Source organism: Papaver somniferum, chromosome 6 (assembly GCF_003573695.1).
Source record: "Papaver somniferum cultivar HN1 chromosome 6, ASM357369v1, whole genome shotgun sequence".
NCBI classification, from domain to species: domain Eukaryota; kingdom Viridiplantae; phylum Streptophyta; class Magnoliopsida; order Ranunculales; family Papaveraceae; genus Papaver; species Papaver somniferum.
Window position 1 is genome coordinate 137,058,212 of NC_039363.1, and position 17,033 is coordinate 137,075,244.

The window sequence follows — 17,033 nt, forward strand, 5'->3', positions numbered from 1 at the left end:
ACGCTTGCGAGTTCGATCGAGCAGTGCTTTAACAGTTATAGCTACGGATCTTCAACAACAACAATGCAGGGTCAAACACGTTTAGAATCATTGCAACTTGAAGTAACGAATAATTCAAGGAGTTGGAGAACCAAGGAAATCTAGCATGATGGATTCTGGAGTTTTGAAGCTTTATTTTTTTAATCAATTTGTATTGATAGTTTTGTCACTAAAATTGATTAAGGGGGAGATAATTAGAGCATTGCTCGGTCGAACTCACAAGTGTTGCTATCTCAAGCTTGTTGTCAAATTTAATTTATCAAAATTATATTTTGATTTCTAATCTACATAAAATCAAGTCTCAGATTAGGATATAAGTGTGTAGTTGAGTACCAGACATCACTACGTTCTACCATTTGAAAGCGAATATCAACCGAAGATTTTGGATAACTTCATAAACAAAAGGTAAGTGAAGACTAAACCACCTATTACTCAAGTTTTCACCTTTATATCTATGAGACAATGTATCATGACTAAATAGGACATTACATGCATAACATAAATTTTGAGTCAAGTTTATCTTGTTAATTATTCTCGAAATATGTTGACTAAGCTTAAGAACATTTGTTTATACTTGATGAATTTGGTTAAGAACAATCTATTGTTTACGACCTAAATTATGATTCAAGATTTAAACACTTGAAAATAGCCTGGAACAGTGATATGTGTCATTGATGTTATTCAGGAATGTTTCAAATTGATTATTATAGAGATATAAAACTACTATAAATCTCTAAAAACACTATCTATACATATTTGATCACATTATAACCTATGGTTGTGGCTCAAGATTAAAGTCTTAAAGTGTTATAGTTTCAGCTAACCTTTCATGAACAAGTCATTGTACACGGTTGGTTACGGTTCATCATAACCAGAGTGTATATTCTGTTATGTTAATCTCAAGTCAAGTTTTTCATCTAATGGTGATTATTGATTGCTTGATTCCAAAGCTACCTTAGCTTAAATCTAAAGCAACCTTGATCTTGAAAGTCTATATAAGGAGAAACTCAAGCAGATGGGATCTTTGTATCCCCGACACTGTTCTTGTGTGTCCTAGTTGTAAACTAGAGTCGTCCCCTCCTTTAAACTTTTTTAGGTTTAGCAACTAAAAACACTTCACCTAGGGGTTCATGAAGCCAGGTCCAACTATCTTTATCTTGATAGTTTGTGTATCCTGATCTTGCTACTGATTGTTGAGCCTTTATGTCCAACATACGAGATAGAGATAAATCACAAAGTTCTCCGTCTCATACTTTGTGATTCCACAGGTATATTCCTCTATAGAGATTCTTTGTGGAATCGAAATAAGAATTACTTGTAAGTTGAAGAATAATCTAGGATGCTCTTAGGGGGTCGTAATTACTGGATTTTGAGGTTTGCTAAAATTTATCTAATGTAATCGATTTCCTATCTCACCTTGATTTTTGATCAGAACGGAAATCATATATAGGCTTACCTGTGGGAGGCATATTGGTTTAAAGTCATCAATTGAGTTGAAGCAACTCTTAGGCTGTAAAAGACGTCGGCTAAGGGATTCAATTGTGCAGAGTATTGCGAGATTCAAGAGGCGTAAGGAACGCGACTATAACTGAATCGCTGTGACGGTAGGTTCAGTCTGAACTATATTTCAGTCCGAAGTTTTGATAGTAGGCTAAAGTCTGTAGCGACTTAATACAATTTGGTGTTCGACTCTGGACAAGGTCCCGAGGTTTTTCTGCTTTTGCGGTTTCCTCGTTAACAAAATTTCTGGTGTCTGTGTTTTTTTTTTCCCGAATTATATTATTTATCTATATAATTGAAATATCACATATTGTACGTAAATCAATCAAAGTAGATACGTACATCGTAATTGTTGGATCCGACTTGATTGATCTTGGATATTGATCTTTGGAATCGTCCAAAAACTTTCACAATATAATCAGGTTTACGGACTTGTTTCCGAATGCATATTGATTGTGAGAGTAAAAGATATAAACTCTTTATGTAATTCATGATTGAGATTCATTAAGTTGTAACTCTCGGAATTGTATTTGAGTTTAGTCCATACAGGTTGCCTAATAAAAAGTTGGTGGTTTATTTTGGTACCCCTGAATTTTCAGACTCCTTCTCACCAAGGTTTTGCTAGCTAGTATGGTTCATTTATGGCTTTCTTGTTTCCTTTTACTTAGAGGGCTATGAAAGAGCTTAATAGAATATTTAAAAAGTTTTTGTGGGAAGGGTCATGGATAGGTAAAAAGCATAATCCCATTAGTTGGGATGTCATTTCTCTTCCTTATAATGAAAGAGGACTTGGTCTTAAGGATCTTACTGCCACTAATATTGCTAAAACTATAAGGCATGTTTGAGGTCTACTTTCAAGTAAGAATACTATATGGACTCATCTGGTCCAAATAAATCTTGTTAAGGGAGGAATTTTTAGGATTTGAAGATGCCTAAGATTGTTCTTGGTGTTGGAGAACGATCCTTGATGTTAGAGACATAACTAAAGGTCAAATTGGGTTTGTTTTTGGGAAAGGTACTAAGCTTAATTTTCTTCATGATGATTGGCATGATACTGGCAAACTTATAGACTAGATTTTTTTTTTCCTGTAGACCTCATTTTTCCTTATAAACCAAAGGTAGCTGCTGCTTATATTTGTAACGGTGAATCATCTATTCTTACCTCCTCTGATCCCATTGTTATCGGTATTGTCACTCAAGTTGCTGAAGGGGTCTTTAACATTGTTGAGGAGGATACTTTAGTGTGAAAGTGTAGTACTTATAGAGAGTTTGTTATGAAAGATACCTACAGATCCATTTGTTCTCATAATTTTTTTTTCTTGCATTCTTTAATTTGGTTTAAGCTTCACTTTCTTAGGTTCTCCTTCTTTGCTTGACTGGTATGTACGGCAGGCTCAAGACTAGAGAGAAGAAGTTAAAATAGGGTCTTGTTGAAAATGCAGTTTCTATGTTATGTAATTCTGGTATTGAAAATGAGAGTCATCTTTTTCATGATTGTCATTTATCTTGTACTATTTGGAAGGGAATGTTATTGAAGATTGGTTACTGTAGGGATATTCTTCTTACTTAGGAGGGTGAGGTGAGACGGTGTGTTGAGTACTCCACAGGTTCCTAGTTGATCGACTCCATTAAGAAAATGGCTTTTACTGGGTTTATTTATCACATTTGGAGGGAGAGAAATAACATAATTTTCTTCTCCAACAATTGCTCTTCTCTTCAAGTAAGTCTTTTTATTATTCAAGATGTTCATAGTGCCATCCTTGGAAGATTATTGATACTCCTGGTAATAGAAGATTTCTACATAACTAGAATTTCGATTGTCAGTTTATTGTTAAATATTTCCAAGAGTGCTGGTGGATTGATCCTAAAGAAGATGAAATTATGATCAATTCCGATGGTTCAATGAAAGAGTTGTTTGCTGGATTTGAAACTTTGCCGAGGGATCACTTAGGGGAGGTGATTGACTGTGATTTTTGAGGGAGCAGACATATCTCTGTAGATGCTCCTGAACTGGAGTAGAGCTTGGCTATCCTTCACAAGATCAACAAGATTCACATCAGTCTTGATTCAATGGATGTCTACTTATTGTTGAAAAATAGTGAGGCCAAACCCCCTTGAAATATTTTACATATTTACAGTAAAGTTGAGATCCTGTTATAGAATTTGCCAGAGACCCAGTACAATCGTTGTTTAGAGAAACCAACCGGGCGGTTGATCAATAGGATTCACATCAGTCTTGATTCAATGGGTGTCTATTTATTGTTTAAAAATAGTGAGGCCAAATCTCCTTGGAATATTTTACAGATTTGGTGGAGAGTTGGGATCCTGTTATAAAATCTACCAAAGACCCATTACAACCATTATTTTATAGAAACCAACCGGGCGTCTGATCTACTAGCCAATTTTCATCCAAGGAATTTGTTAGATTGGAGTTTAGTATGTTTAACTCTGAGTTCCAAATTTTTTTTCTTGAGGATATAAATAGGAAGATCCATATTAGATAGCTTAGGTCTTGGGCCTTGAGTTTGTTTAGTTTTTCTTTTTTTTGTTTTTGTTTTGGTTTTGGGTTTTTCCTTCAACCAGCCGATTGTATTAAAACAAAAGGAAAAAAAAAAAACTCAAACTTTTTTTTCCGAAGCATGTAAACAAAGGGAACATAATTAGAAAAAAATTACACGTGGATACTCTGTACTCACGGAGTCATCTGAAATAATTTGGCCGATAAATTAGTGGGATTGTGTGGTCCCATATTGTTGTCGATAAATTTTTCGCTTGGCTTTCATCCGCTCCGTAGTTTGTTAAACCATATATTACCCGAATTCCTTCCCTATAGTTGTGTTGTATATTGCGGAATTTGTCGAATTTTATGTTTTATTTCGGAAAGCATTTCTTACCCAATTGGTTTTACTTAATAATACTAGTAGTACATGGAATCACGGATTATTTTTTATTATTCGTGTAAAAAGAAGTAACCCGTTATAGGAACGACATGGTTTATTAGAGGGGCGACATTCTAATATGACAAAAAGGGGCATTACACGATCATTCAAGGTGTCCCTTATAAAAAAAATACTGGAAATGACAAATTAACCCTCATAATTGATAACCTAGTTTAGTGTTAATGATTAATTTCACTTATATTAACTCAAAATCAAAACCAAAATCAGATTTTTAGAGTTAAAAAAAAGTTTAGAGGAGAAGGTCAATCTCAATCAATTGAACAAATTAACCAACAAAATGAAGAACCAAGACCTGAAAATGACCGGGTATACTTCTAAATTAGTCGCAACTAGATTTTTGTTGTTCAAAGTTATCTAAAGTACGTAAAAAATTCAATTTTTTTACATTTTCAGAGCTAATTACGGTTGGAATTTTGCTCATAACCAACCGTAAATCGAAGTTACGGTTCGTAAAAGATGAACTACCAACCATAACTGGTTAAATTTGAAGAAAACCCAATCGTAAAACCTGTTACGGTTGGTAACTAAATGCTTGATACCAACTGTAACTCAGTTACGGTTGGTAACCAAATGCTCGATACCAACCGTAATTGAGATACGGTTGGTAACCAAATGCTCGATACCAACCGTGACTGAGTTACGGTTCGTAAACTAAAATGGTTACCAACCGTAACTGAAGAAAATCCTCAGATATAAGAACATACAGTTGGTAATTGAACTATTACCAACCGTAACAACATCAAAATATCCAGTTACGGTTCCTAATTGAGTTAAAATCAACCGTAACTCACATAAACCCAGAAATTTCAATTTCAATTTTCATCTAAAACCCTAATTTTTGATAGAAATTAAACTTAAATCGAACAAAATAAACCAAATCGTAACTGAGTTTTCAAAACATACCTCATATAAGTCATTACACTACACTTGATTAATTTTCGAATCGTCGATTAATCGAGGACGATGAAATTTTGAGTTTTAATGGAGGTTACGGTTGATGGGAGGAGGAGAAGAGAAGAAGAAAGAAAACAAATTTTCAACTTAGCTTTGATTTAGGTTAAAAAATGGGGAGGATAATCTAGTTAATTTACACCCCTTATAGAATATCCCCTAACCAACTAAAGGGACATTACTATCACACTGTCGCCCTTCTAATAAACCATGCCGCCCCAATAACAGGTTACAAAAAGAAGTGTGGTATTACAGCCATCCCCAGTCCCCACCATGACTCTCGCCAAACTCACGAGATGCACAGATCCCTTATCCGTAACTACTTTCAGCAGTATAACTTACCAGAGAAGAAGAGAACATACACGAGAGCGAAAGGATAGACAATGTGGTGCGCAAATTCTCAAGTGATTATCAAATGAATAACGTGTCACACTGAACTCAAATTTTTGTAATATTTTGGAGGGACATCCAAAATCCAAATATCCCAAACCCATAAAAAAAAATCAAAATAAAATATTATTAGTTGTATATTACTTTTTCTTCCATTTGTTTTTTTTAGAGAGAGAAAACATAAATTTGAACAAAGTACAGAACGAAGCCAGGTCGGAGAGAAGACGGATTAGAAAAAAAAAACCCTAAGGCAAAAATCTCTTTCTCTCTCGTACTATATCATTCAAATTTACTGTTATTGACAAAATTTGAATTGTGGGAGGAGGAGATCTAGGGTTTGTGTAATTAAATGGGAGAGCAGAAAAATAGATGGAACTGGGAAGTACCTGGTTTTCAACCAAGGAAGTCATTTGAGTTATTAGAAGATGATGATGATATTAATAATGCTTCATTATTAAGGAGATATTCGGTTTCTACAGCTTCAGTCATACCATCAGCTCATTCTTCTCTGCTGGCTTCTAATAAGCAGAATTTGGCTTCTAAAGTTGATAAAATCAAAGACAAAGTTAAGGTATGAAATGCAATACACATTTCTTATTCTTCAACCTCTCATTTCTTCATCTATGTATAATGTTTTTGTTTTATGCAAATTTGTGGTTTCAGTAGAGTATTGAGTGAGTGTTTTTTTCTTTTTAATGATATATGAAGAAATGAACACACGCAAGATTGGACGTCGAGTGGAAAGTAAACCAAAATGAGATTTTTTTTCTTTTTCTTTTTGGTATGTTTGTGTGTGTGTGTGTGTGTGTTTTTTTAAATTAAGTGAGGGGATTGAGTTGTATTGGAGCTTTTGTCATCGTAAAGGTAGAATAATTTTTCAAGTTTAAGTTCACATTTTGATTGAGTGGATAGTATATCGGTGAAGTGAATGTTTTAATACATTCTGAGATATTAGTGGTAGAAATGGAATCAAGGAAAAACTGAAATGTTTGTGTACTCACGAAAATTGGAATGGATCACTTGATTGGGGATTTAGTGTACATTAGGTTGAACTGAGTTAAACTTAACTTTTGAAGTGAAATGGGGTGGATGAAATCTAGGAAAAACTGAAATGTTTCTGTACTCACGAAAAATTGGAATGGATCACTTGATTGGGGATTTAGTTTACATTAGGTTGAACTGAGTTAGATTTAACTTTTGAAGCGAAATGGGGTTATGGTCATCATGATGGATTGTGGATGCTACTTCTAAGCATCAGAAGGACCTCGTGATTACCTGATTTACAACGCGTTTGAATACGCGACTCTAAGAGTATCAAATACGCCAGGGGTATATACTTAATCGATACTCTGCTAGAGGAAAGGGCGAAAGGCATCGGATGATTAGAACTGAACAATAGCTCTTTGTATTCTACTTCTTAGTTTTCTTCACTTCCAACACTTATTTTCTAGAAACGAGTTGTGATTTATGAATGTGAGCATTAGTTGGTAACGAATGTTAAGTTTTTAATGCTAATGTTTTATCGAATTTAAAGAGTGATGTGTTTGTTGCAACTTTTTATCAATATTATACTTCAACTTTGGATTATTGGTACACTGAAGTATCATAAAACAATACTCAAGTATCAGATCACATTTCACACAGGTCACTAGAGTATCTTGCAATAAGTTGAAGCATTTATGAGTTTTTTTTTTTGTTGATGCCCTTGTTGAATAGTAATTTTTTAGATGGAACTTTCGCGCCACAGATGTTATGTTCTTTTGGTGCTGTGCACATTAGTTGTTTGCCTATTAAATCAAATAATGAAATAAACATGTTCTTGTTTCTTGCATGTACTTGATACCTTGTTACATCTGAAATGATTTTGTGCATTTGTTTGGTAGAGAGCCAAAGAAGACTACTTGGAATTGAGGCAAGAAGCCAACGACTTGCAGGAGTACTCGAATGCGAAACTTGATCGAGTTACACGTTACTTGGGTGTTCTTGCAGATAAAACTCGTAAACTAGGTAAAGAAGTGACTGTTGCACGTGTTGCCAAATGAAAGACTTTCAGATGCTTAAGTTTGTTTATAAGCATAAGAAGTAGGTGCTGCAAGGTTATGCCATATACAAAAAGGCCTTATATTTGATGTTTGAGTTACCTGTTAGTTGCAATACATTCTTTTAAAGTTCGTTAGTCGCTTTATTTGTTATTTTTGAACTGCTCAGTCTGTTTCAAGACCATGAAGATGCTTTCGTATTCTGAGCTGCCTTTGACATTTTTAGAGCCATGAGACCTGTGATAGAACTATACCTTGTAAGCTAGGTGCGTGAGACCATAACATAATTCCTCTTCTACATTCGGTTATTTTGTCTAAATTTTGTTGTTCTTAGTGATCTATATTGTTCAAGCTAAGAGAGTCTGTAAACTGTTTTTTTGTTCTTATTTTGATGAATAAATGTTATCTGCTTCCAGATCAAGCTGCCCTTGAAACTGAGACTAGAATATCTCCGCTTATAATTGAGAAGAAAAGGTTGTACAATGACTTGTTGACAGCAAAAGGTACCAAGATTTACCATTAGTGCTTGAATCTCGTATTTTGTGTATTTGGTATAGTAAAAATTTCATTATTTTTTAATCTGTTTCTTTTTACATTGTTTTTTTGGAATGTGTACTGATGGTTTCAGGAAACATTAGGGTGTGTTGTCGCACAAGACCACTATTTGAGGATGAGGATTCGTCTGTTGTTGAATTTCCTGATGAAATTACAATTCGTGTTAACACTGGCGATACTTCTGTCTCCAACCCAAAGAAAGATTTTGAATTTGATAGGGTTTATGGACCTCATGTTGGACAAGGTGAGAGAACGCAGTTGCCTCACGTATTTAACTCTGTAGTCTGTATTTTGCTCGACACCAGAATTCAGCCGTTACTTCTGGATTTGTGGCAAGAAACATATGCAATAAGAAGTGGTTAGTTAGGGGGTGGTGGTGGGGAACCAGAAACAAAATTCGAATTAAAGAGTAAGAAACAGGGATAATGTCCCACATAACTATTTTGATGTCCATAGTTCCAAAGAATTGGCTCATCGCTTGCTTCTAATGTGAAAGAAGATGATAGGCCGTCCTCTAGTCAGTCCCTGATATGCTTTATAAGGTTCTTTAATGCTCAAACCCATGCATAGAGCTTTGCACTTCCAACCTCTGCCTTAAAGTTTTGGATAAAGATATTATTTTTGTTATGCTTATACTGGTTACATGTGTTGCATACATTGTACTTACCTGTTGGCATATGCTTTTTGCATGTAGGGGAGCTTTTCCAAGATGTTCAGCCATTTGTTCAGTCAGCATTGGATGGATATAATGTCTCCATGTTTGCTTATGGGCAAACTCATTCTGGAAAAACACACACCATGGTTCTCTCTCTCTCTCTCTCTCTGTGTGTGTGTATCTCTCTGTCTCCCTTTGTTATATATATATATACCACCTTTCTGTTGGATAAAGGTTAATGTTGACTGAGGCAAACAAATATCAGCTAGACACGTCCTTAAACAGATCTGTCTTCCCTGGCAATTTAATGTAATTGAAGCTAGTTTCAATGTTAGGAAGCCGATTATAAGATTTTCATAATGTATTGAAATTTCTGGCTGCATGATGTTTATCAACTGTTTTCTAGTTTCAAAATCTCTGACTGCATTACCTAACGTATTGCAGGAAGGATCCAGTCAAGAGCGTGGCCTGTATGCTCGATGTTTTGAAGAGCTATTTGATTTATCAAATTTAGATTCGACTTCTACTTCTCTCTTTACGTTTTATGTCACAGTCTTTGAGCTCTATAACGAACAGGTTCTATTCACTTATACTCACACAATTGCTAATGTACCCTTATACTCTTATCAGCTTATCTTAGTTTCTCTAATTCTGGTGTGTTCTTTGTAGCTACGAGATTTGTTGCCTGACAATGATCTGCCAAAAGTGCGCATGGGGTCAGCAGACTCTTTTGTAGAACTTGTGCAGGAGAAAGTTGAAAATCCAGTGGACTTCTCCAAAGTCCTGAAAGTGGGAATTCAGAATAGGGGCACAGACACATCAAAATTCAATGTCTCTCATTTGTATGGTTCTTTTACTTTGTCTGCTGACTTTTTCGCGTCCTTTCTGTCCCAAACCCCTTCTTACCTGTTTGTAGCAAACCACATGGTTCTCAAGTTTTATTATGGGCTATGCTGTTTTCAGGGTCATCACTATTCATATACAATACAGCAATTGGATCACTGGTGAAACTTTATACAGCAAGCTTTCTCTTGTAGACTTGGCAGGAAGTGAAGGTTTGCTCATGGAAGATGCTACTGGAGAGCATGTTACAGACTTGTTGCATGTGGCGAAATCGCTATCTGCGTAAGTGTTTTCATTACTTAACATGTCTATTGATTGAGATTTTCTAGCTTAGATGTAAGAAACTTCAGCCTATTCAATAAAACATGAAGTTTTTTTACAGGTAAGGCCAGACACAAAAGATTTCAACTATTTGTTTGTGATACAAAAAGACCCTCTAACTTTCTTGGTATTTCACTAGTAGTTTGGGTGATGTCTTATCTTCGTTGACCTCAAAGAAGGAGGTGATACCTTATGAGAACTCAAGACTCACAAGACTGCTCGAAGATTCAATAGGTAATCAGTTCTTTCTACTTAAGTGCTGAAGTTGGTGGTTAAGTATCATGCTTTTGTTAGAGTTTTAATGTCAAACCTTTCGCAGGTGGAAGCTCAAAAACATTGTTGATCGTAAATGTCTGTCCCAATGCTTCTAATCTGCCTAAGACACTGTCAGCTCTTACTTTCTCTGCAAGAGCTCGGAGTGCTGAGCTAAGTCTTGGGAATCGAGATACCATTAAGAAATGGAGAGATGTTGTAAGTTTGATTCAATCTTCTGATGGAATATTGAGATGCCGATCTCCCTTTCCTCAAAGTTTTCTTTACTGTGCAGGCAAATGATGCCAGGAAGCAGTTGTATGAAAAAGAGAAGGAAGTTCAAGATATAAAGCTAGAGTCTCTGGGACTAAAGCATGAGCTTAAAGATGCAAATGAGCAATGTATTCTTCTTTTCAACGAAGTACAGAAGGCCTGGAAAGTTTCTTTTACATTGCAAGCAGATCTGAAGGTTCTTCTTAAGTTCTTTAATATCTCAAAACATTCTATTTATGTTGTATCGAGGGCAATTCAACATTATCTTCATTGTATCATTTTTGTTGCAGTCAGAAAATCTGATGCTGTCCGAAAAGCATAAAATTGAGAAGGATCAAAACGCACAACTCAAAAATCAAGTTGCTCATCTTTTACAACTGGAGCAAGACCAGAAAATTCAGATGCAAGAACGCGATTCGACAATTCGGGCCCTACAGGTAGAACTCCTTACCTTCTTTCTTTCTTTCTTTCTTTCTTTCTTTCTTTCTTAATATTCATTATTTTTTTTCCCTCAATGTAGGCGAAAGTTAAGAGTATTGAATCACAGCTAAAGGAAGCCATCCAATCTAGTGATGTGAGGTCAACTGTTGGATCACAATCTGGATCTATTGGTGCTTTGTCGACTTCCATGGCAGCTGGGGATGAAGCAAATTCCTCAGCAGTTACCAAGAAGCTTGAAGAAGAACTATCAAAACGAGATGCTCTTATTGAGGTCTGCTATATATTTCCATATGTAATTCTGTTAAGTTTACTTATAGTTGCAAGTAATTGCTGTTTCCGTGTTATCAATGAGCATTGGTGGTAACTCTATTATATTTCTTTGATATTTTTGGAAAATAAGGTGCGTAGATGTTGACTGTTGAGTATTCTGGTACATCATACTCTTGTCTATATTATTCTTGAGATTTGTGTTACTTTTCTAAGCAGACTAGCTGAGGCATTAATAGCATCATGTTGAGTAATATGACTGTTGATTTATAGTTCATTTGAGTTTCCCAAAATGCTTCGTTGTTGTTTTTAAGGATTTGTTCTTTGAGTTTGTTATGTCTCAATAGGAAAGTGCAGCTGTTTTACATTTCTAAGTGAAGTGTATTTCATGTCGACCTGTTGATTGTTCACGGTATTTTGAGTTGTCTTTTAATTTTAATAAATGTGTTATTTGGCAGAGGTTGCATGAAGAAAATGAGAAGTTGTTCGATCGATTAACAGAAAAAGCTTCATTGGCGGGATCACCACAGGTTGATATTCTTTGTTAATCTGTTAATCGTTATGCCCATTACATAATGAGTTTGTTGAGGTACTGAAAATGAAAATGAAAGGTTAGGTCATTAAGGAGATGTCGATTTGTCAATGGATGTACGCCTATCTTTTATCTTATTTCATTTGTTCAGTTCCCGCTTGCGACCTAGACATTATTTTGATAATGACCCCCAGAACTCTTCTTAGATGTTGTGGTGTTCTCCTTACAGTAGGATTGAGGTGCCTGCTTTTGTGGGCCGTACAGTTTGCTTCTCTGCATTTCACCATGTCCACTGGGCTCGAATGAAATATGTTTTCTATTTTTTTAATTATTATTATTTCTATTAGTAGTGTGTGTGCGTGCTTACTTTTTACACCACTAAGATTTTCTTTACTTGTTCTAAGACCTGTGCTTATTTTTGTTTAGGTATCAAGTCCATCAGCTAAAGGGTTGGTTAATCAGACAGCGAGCAGGTTTACAGTTTTACAACATTTCGCAATTTTCATTTTTGTTTTATGGACCCCCCACTTTTGTAAAAACAGAACGATGACTTTTTGTGTGGATTTTTCTGCAGGAATGTTCAAAGCAAAGGAAATCCTACAGAAGTACTTGCATTGCCTGCGCCAGCAGAGAAGACGAATAGCTCAGTTGCCCTGGTTAAGTCAGGTAATGATAAAGTGAAAATGACTGCAGCTGGAGAGTATCTGACTGCAGCCCTTATGGAATTTGATCCTGAGCAATATGACGGCCTTGCTGCTCTTGCCGACGGAGCCAACAAGCTTTTAATGCTGGTAGCTTCTTATTCTTTATTATTTATATAGGTTTATCTGTTGTTAGTGATTAATCAACTTCTTAGTATTTTTGTATTTTCTGTAAGATAATTTTTTTAGGTTGAAGGAACAAAAAAAGCTCTACTGTGGTTGGCCATTGTTTGCTAGAATGATTGCGAAATATCTGTTTCTCTGGATGTTGTGTGTTTCTGTTTTTATTTTATTTTGGATGATGTGTTACATATGCAGAGCTGCAGAGCATAAATATCCTATTCTTCTGTCGTTGGCTAGCATATTCACAAAATTTCCATTAGCGGATTACGTTGTGTGTTTCTGTTCTGATGATTTTGGATGATGTTTTGTGAAGGCAGAGCATGAAAATCCTGATATTCTGATCACCAGTTATGAAATTTGAATGTCAGGTTTTAGCTGCAGTCATTAAAGCAGGTGCTTCAAGAGAGCACGAGATACTTGCTGAAATCAGAGATGCTGTTTTTTCATTTATTCGTAAAATGGAGCCGAAAAGAGTGATGGATACGATGCTTGTTTCTCGTGTTCGAATTTTGTATATAAGATCATTACTTGCTAGGTCTCCGGAGTTACAATCCATTAAGGTATATTAACAGCTCCTTTCATTTACTACGTCTTTTCTACTCAAGAATCTGTATGCCTTTGGCGTATGTCCTGGATCACTGATGCTCTCGGTTATAGGTTACTCCAGTTGAGCGTTTCTTAGAGAAGGATACTGGTCGCAGCAGAAGTTCCAGTCGAGGTAGTAGTCCTGGTAGGTCTCCTGTGCGTTATGACTCTAGTACCAGGAACGCTCTGATTGAGGAGCACATACATGGGTTCAAAGTAAACATTAAGCAAGAAAAGAAGTCAAAGCTCTCATCGATTGTATTGAAGTTGCGAGGAATTGATCAGGTGCATATAGTAATCATATATTTTACCTTGCACAAAAAACTGTTACAGTGAGCATATTAGCCAGATCAAAAATTTATGTTAGTAGGGCTGGAGTTGATCAACTGGTTTTCATGTTACCATAGAGCATTTTTTTATTTTTCTTCCTAATATCGTGCAAATATACTTTGGGCAGGAGACCTGGAGGCAGCATGTAACCGGTGGTAAATTAAGGGAAATCACTGAGGAGGCGAAAAGTTTTGCAATTGGTAACAAGGGGCTCGCTGCTGTCTTTGTCCATACCCCAGCCGGTGAGCTGCAACGTCAAATCAGAGCTTGGCTTGCAGAGAACTTCGAATTTCTTTCTGTTACTGGAGGTGATGCTATGTCAGGGTCAGCTGGACAGTTAGAGCTTCTTTCAACCGCTATTATGGATGGATGGATGGCCGGTCTTGGAGCCGCACTTCCACCCAATACAGATGCTCTGGGACAGCTCTTATCTGAGTACTCAAAGCGGGTCTACACATCCCAATTGCAGCACTTAAAGGTACTCATTATATCATTATCTCAAATCATTCAAGGTTTTAGGCGAAGCGCTCTCATACCAAAGGTAAAGCGAAAGCGAGCTTTTTGAAATATATAATAATAATATAATATATATAAATAAATAAGAAGTTATCAACCTAATAAAAGAAAACTACGAAGTTCAGACATAATGAAAGGAACAATTAGACTAACTAAGCATATGGCATACTGATATTGCATATACTACCCAAGAGATATTTAAAAATACTAGCCACAGATGTCTGCATCATTCATATCATCATGTAGATAGTCATCGTCATCATGATCATCATGCCCTATAAATTAGGTTTATCAGTATTTAGTTAGAAAACGTGAAACAGGCCCTACTGGGGTTCAAAGGCCGACTTATCACTTTCTAATATAAACTAAAGCGGCGCTCTAGAAGCGCCTAGGACCTGAAGCGCAAAAAGCGCCCCCCACAAACGCCTTTTAAAACCATCACATCTTGAACTTGCTCTTCTGAATGAGCAATTGTCTGTGACCTAAGAAGATAACTTCTGCTTGTTCTGTTCTATGTTAATTACAGAAAGAGATGTTGCTGTTTTTGTGTTATATATTCCATTCAGTTAGAAGTATATCCATTTTGCTTGGTTTTATGTTCTCCTGAATTGCGTCGTGCAAGGGTTGTTGATACCTTTCCTGGCCTTTGATCAGGATATTGCGGGTACCTTAGCAACAGAAGAGGCAGAAGAGACTGCACAAGTGGCTAAGCTGCGCTCTGCTCTTGAGTCTGTTGATCACAAGAGAAGGAAGGTGAGATTTTTATATTTCTCAAGTCATGGTTCATGACCATGTTATGCCTCAGGAATGTTAGTTCTCACTCTGAAATTCTATTTTCCTTTCTAACCTACTGCTAATCTAGTGTCCAGCCTCATGTACTTGGACGATGGTCAACATGCAATTATTTCTACATAAGCATGTGTTTTCAATCTTCCTTCTGGAGTTCTACACCAAACAATAAAATCCAATCAAGAATGACCACGTTATAATATTGATTATCAGGAGATAGATATCATATTTTAGTGTCCAGTAAATTGGAATTCACACAGACAAGTCTGTCCTTAAATTATATGAGATACATATGTTGATTTAATCTCTAAATCCTATTATCCTATTGTCAGATTGTGCAACAACTGCGGAGTGATACTGCTCTATTACGAGTAGAAGAAGGTGGTTCACCAATTCGAAACCCTTCTACTGCGACTGAAGATGCAAGACTGGCTTCTCTCATTTCCCTTGATGGCATGTTGAAGCAAATCAAGGTTTTCCTTTTATTTCAATTTGTGCAGAATTTTATATTTTTTCATGCGTAAGCAAACATCGCTCTCAATTTTCCTCTGTTCCCAGGATATAATGAGATTATCAGCTGTAAGCTCACTAACTAAAAGTAAGAAGAAGGCGATGCTTGAAACTTTGGACGGATTAACCGAACAGATGCCTTCTCTTCTTGACATCGATCATCCTTGTGCCCAGAGACAAATAGCGGATGCTCGTAGTGCAGTAGAGGTGTTTCTACATTTTGAAGTTTGCCACATATTAATTTGTATAGTAATTGGTATCTCCTATATCAATTTCTCATTGCTCTGAGTTGCGTATATGCAGTGCATTCCTGAGCAAGATGATCGTCAGCCTGAAGAATCACGGGCTCCTCACCCATCTGGAGATTGGGGGCGAACTGCAGAGATTGATGTTAACCAGTGGAATGTTTTGCAGTTCAACACGGGTTCGACAACCCCATTTATCATCAAGTGTGGGGCAAATTCCAATTCAGAGCTGGTAATCAAAGCAGATGCTCGTGTACAAGAACCTAAAGGCGGGGAGATTATTAGAGTTGTACCAAGACCCACGGTTCTTGCTAATATGAGTTTGGAGGAAATGAAGCAAGTATTCAACCAACTCCCAGAAGCACTCAGCTTGCTAGCACTAGCAAGGACTGCTGATGGAACACGTGCCAGGTATTCTAGATTGTACAGGACATTAGCTATGAAGGTCCCATCATTGAGGGATCTCGTCAGTGAGCTTGAAAAGGGGGGAGTTTTGAAAGATGTAAAGTCATGAATGTTACAATATCCACGTGTATTTGTTGTTGTATCGAGTGTATCCTTTCTGTCTGTTCTCATGTCTCATGGAACAGTTTACCCCTCGCATTTTCACCCGAGATGTATAGCTTAGTGAGAGCTAACACTAGGTTTTGTTAATACCATTCTGTTTGTAGCAGTCCTTTCCGCCACTGTTGGTACTGCAACCATATTGTTATTTTTGTTATAATATCATATTTTTATTTCTGTGTCTGAAAATGAGACCCTTTTGTTTTGTAAAATGCTTAATTTTATGTGCCTCTGTTGTCATTTAACATGCTGGCCATAAATTAACATGTCATCTGTTATCGGCTTGAGCACATCTTTTTCTTAACAGAAATTAATTGGCCTTATAATATGCTACAATTGGAAGTGTATTTAGAAGCATAAGCTTTGAATGCCGGATAGTATCTTGCGGTATGCGTATCTCTCTTTTTGCGTTGCTTTTGTGTCTGGAGTGGCTGCATTCAGGAGTAAAAGTTAATAAAGATTAGGTGATATTTGTAATTATATGCCGTAGTTAATTCTAGTTTTAATGTTGTTCGCAATAAAAGCTTCAAGATTTTCTTTTGGCAGAGATAAAGGAGAAAAAAATCTTAAAGATTAGCTTTAACCAGGCTTAAGTTTTTCTTTATTCTTGCCTCAATTCTTTCTTCTATACCTTACCCTGTCTATATATGTG

The 17,033-nt window shown here is 36.3% G+C and overlaps 1 protein-coding gene across 3 annotated transcripts; it reads left to right on the forward strand.

Annotated features, from left to right (window-relative positions):
- The first annotated feature begins 5,975 nt into the window (after positions 1 to 5,975).
- On the forward strand, positions 5,976 to 16,570 carry LOC113289466 (kinesin-like protein KIN-14B). Of its 3 annotated transcripts, none has more exons than XM_026538718.1 (23): positions 5,976 to 6,411; positions 7,724 to 7,847; positions 8,296 to 8,382; positions 8,508 to 8,678; positions 9,129 to 9,235; positions 9,534 to 9,665; positions 9,759 to 9,931; positions 10,053 to 10,214; positions 10,393 to 10,487; positions 10,573 to 10,724; positions 10,801 to 10,974; positions 11,069 to 11,215; positions 11,299 to 11,490; positions 11,945 to 12,016; positions 12,445 to 12,491; positions 12,593 to 12,809; positions 13,211 to 13,402; positions 13,500 to 13,712; positions 13,885 to 14,235; positions 14,928 to 15,026; positions 15,395 to 15,535; positions 15,621 to 15,779; positions 15,876 to 16,570. In XM_026538718.1, the coding sequence occupies exons 1-23, from the start codon at positions 6,190 to 6,192 to the stop codon at positions 16,329 to 16,331; spliced, it is 3,885 nt and encodes a 1,294-aa protein (XP_026394503.1). In that variant the 5' UTR covers positions 5,976 to 6,189; the 3' UTR covers positions 16,332 to 16,570. The 3 variants fall into 3 exon arrangements, with proteins under 3 accessions (XP_026394503.1, XP_026394504.1, XP_026394505.1); XM_026538719.1 differs by having other exon boundaries at positions 10,396 to 10,487; positions 15,876 to 16,349; XM_026538720.1 differs by lacking the exons at positions 5,976 to 6,411; positions 7,724 to 7,847 and adding an exon at positions 8,090 to 8,145 and having other exon boundaries at positions 15,876 to 16,349.
- The last annotated feature ends 463 nt before the right edge of the window (positions 16,571 to 17,033 follow it).

Coding starts and splice junctions, on each gene's coding strand:
- LOC113289466 (XM_026538718.1), top strand. CDS start 6,190: ATGGGAGAGCAGAAAAATAGATGGAACTGGGAAGTACCTGGTTTTCAA. Junction 7,848..8,295: donor AGATAAAACTCGTAAACTAG/GTAAAGAAGTGA, acceptor ATCTGCTTCCAG/ATCAAGCTGCCCTTGAAACT. Junction 8,679..9,128: donor TGGACCTCATGTTGGACAAG/GTGAGAGAACGC, acceptor TTTTGCATGTAG/GGGAGCTTTTCCAAGATGTT.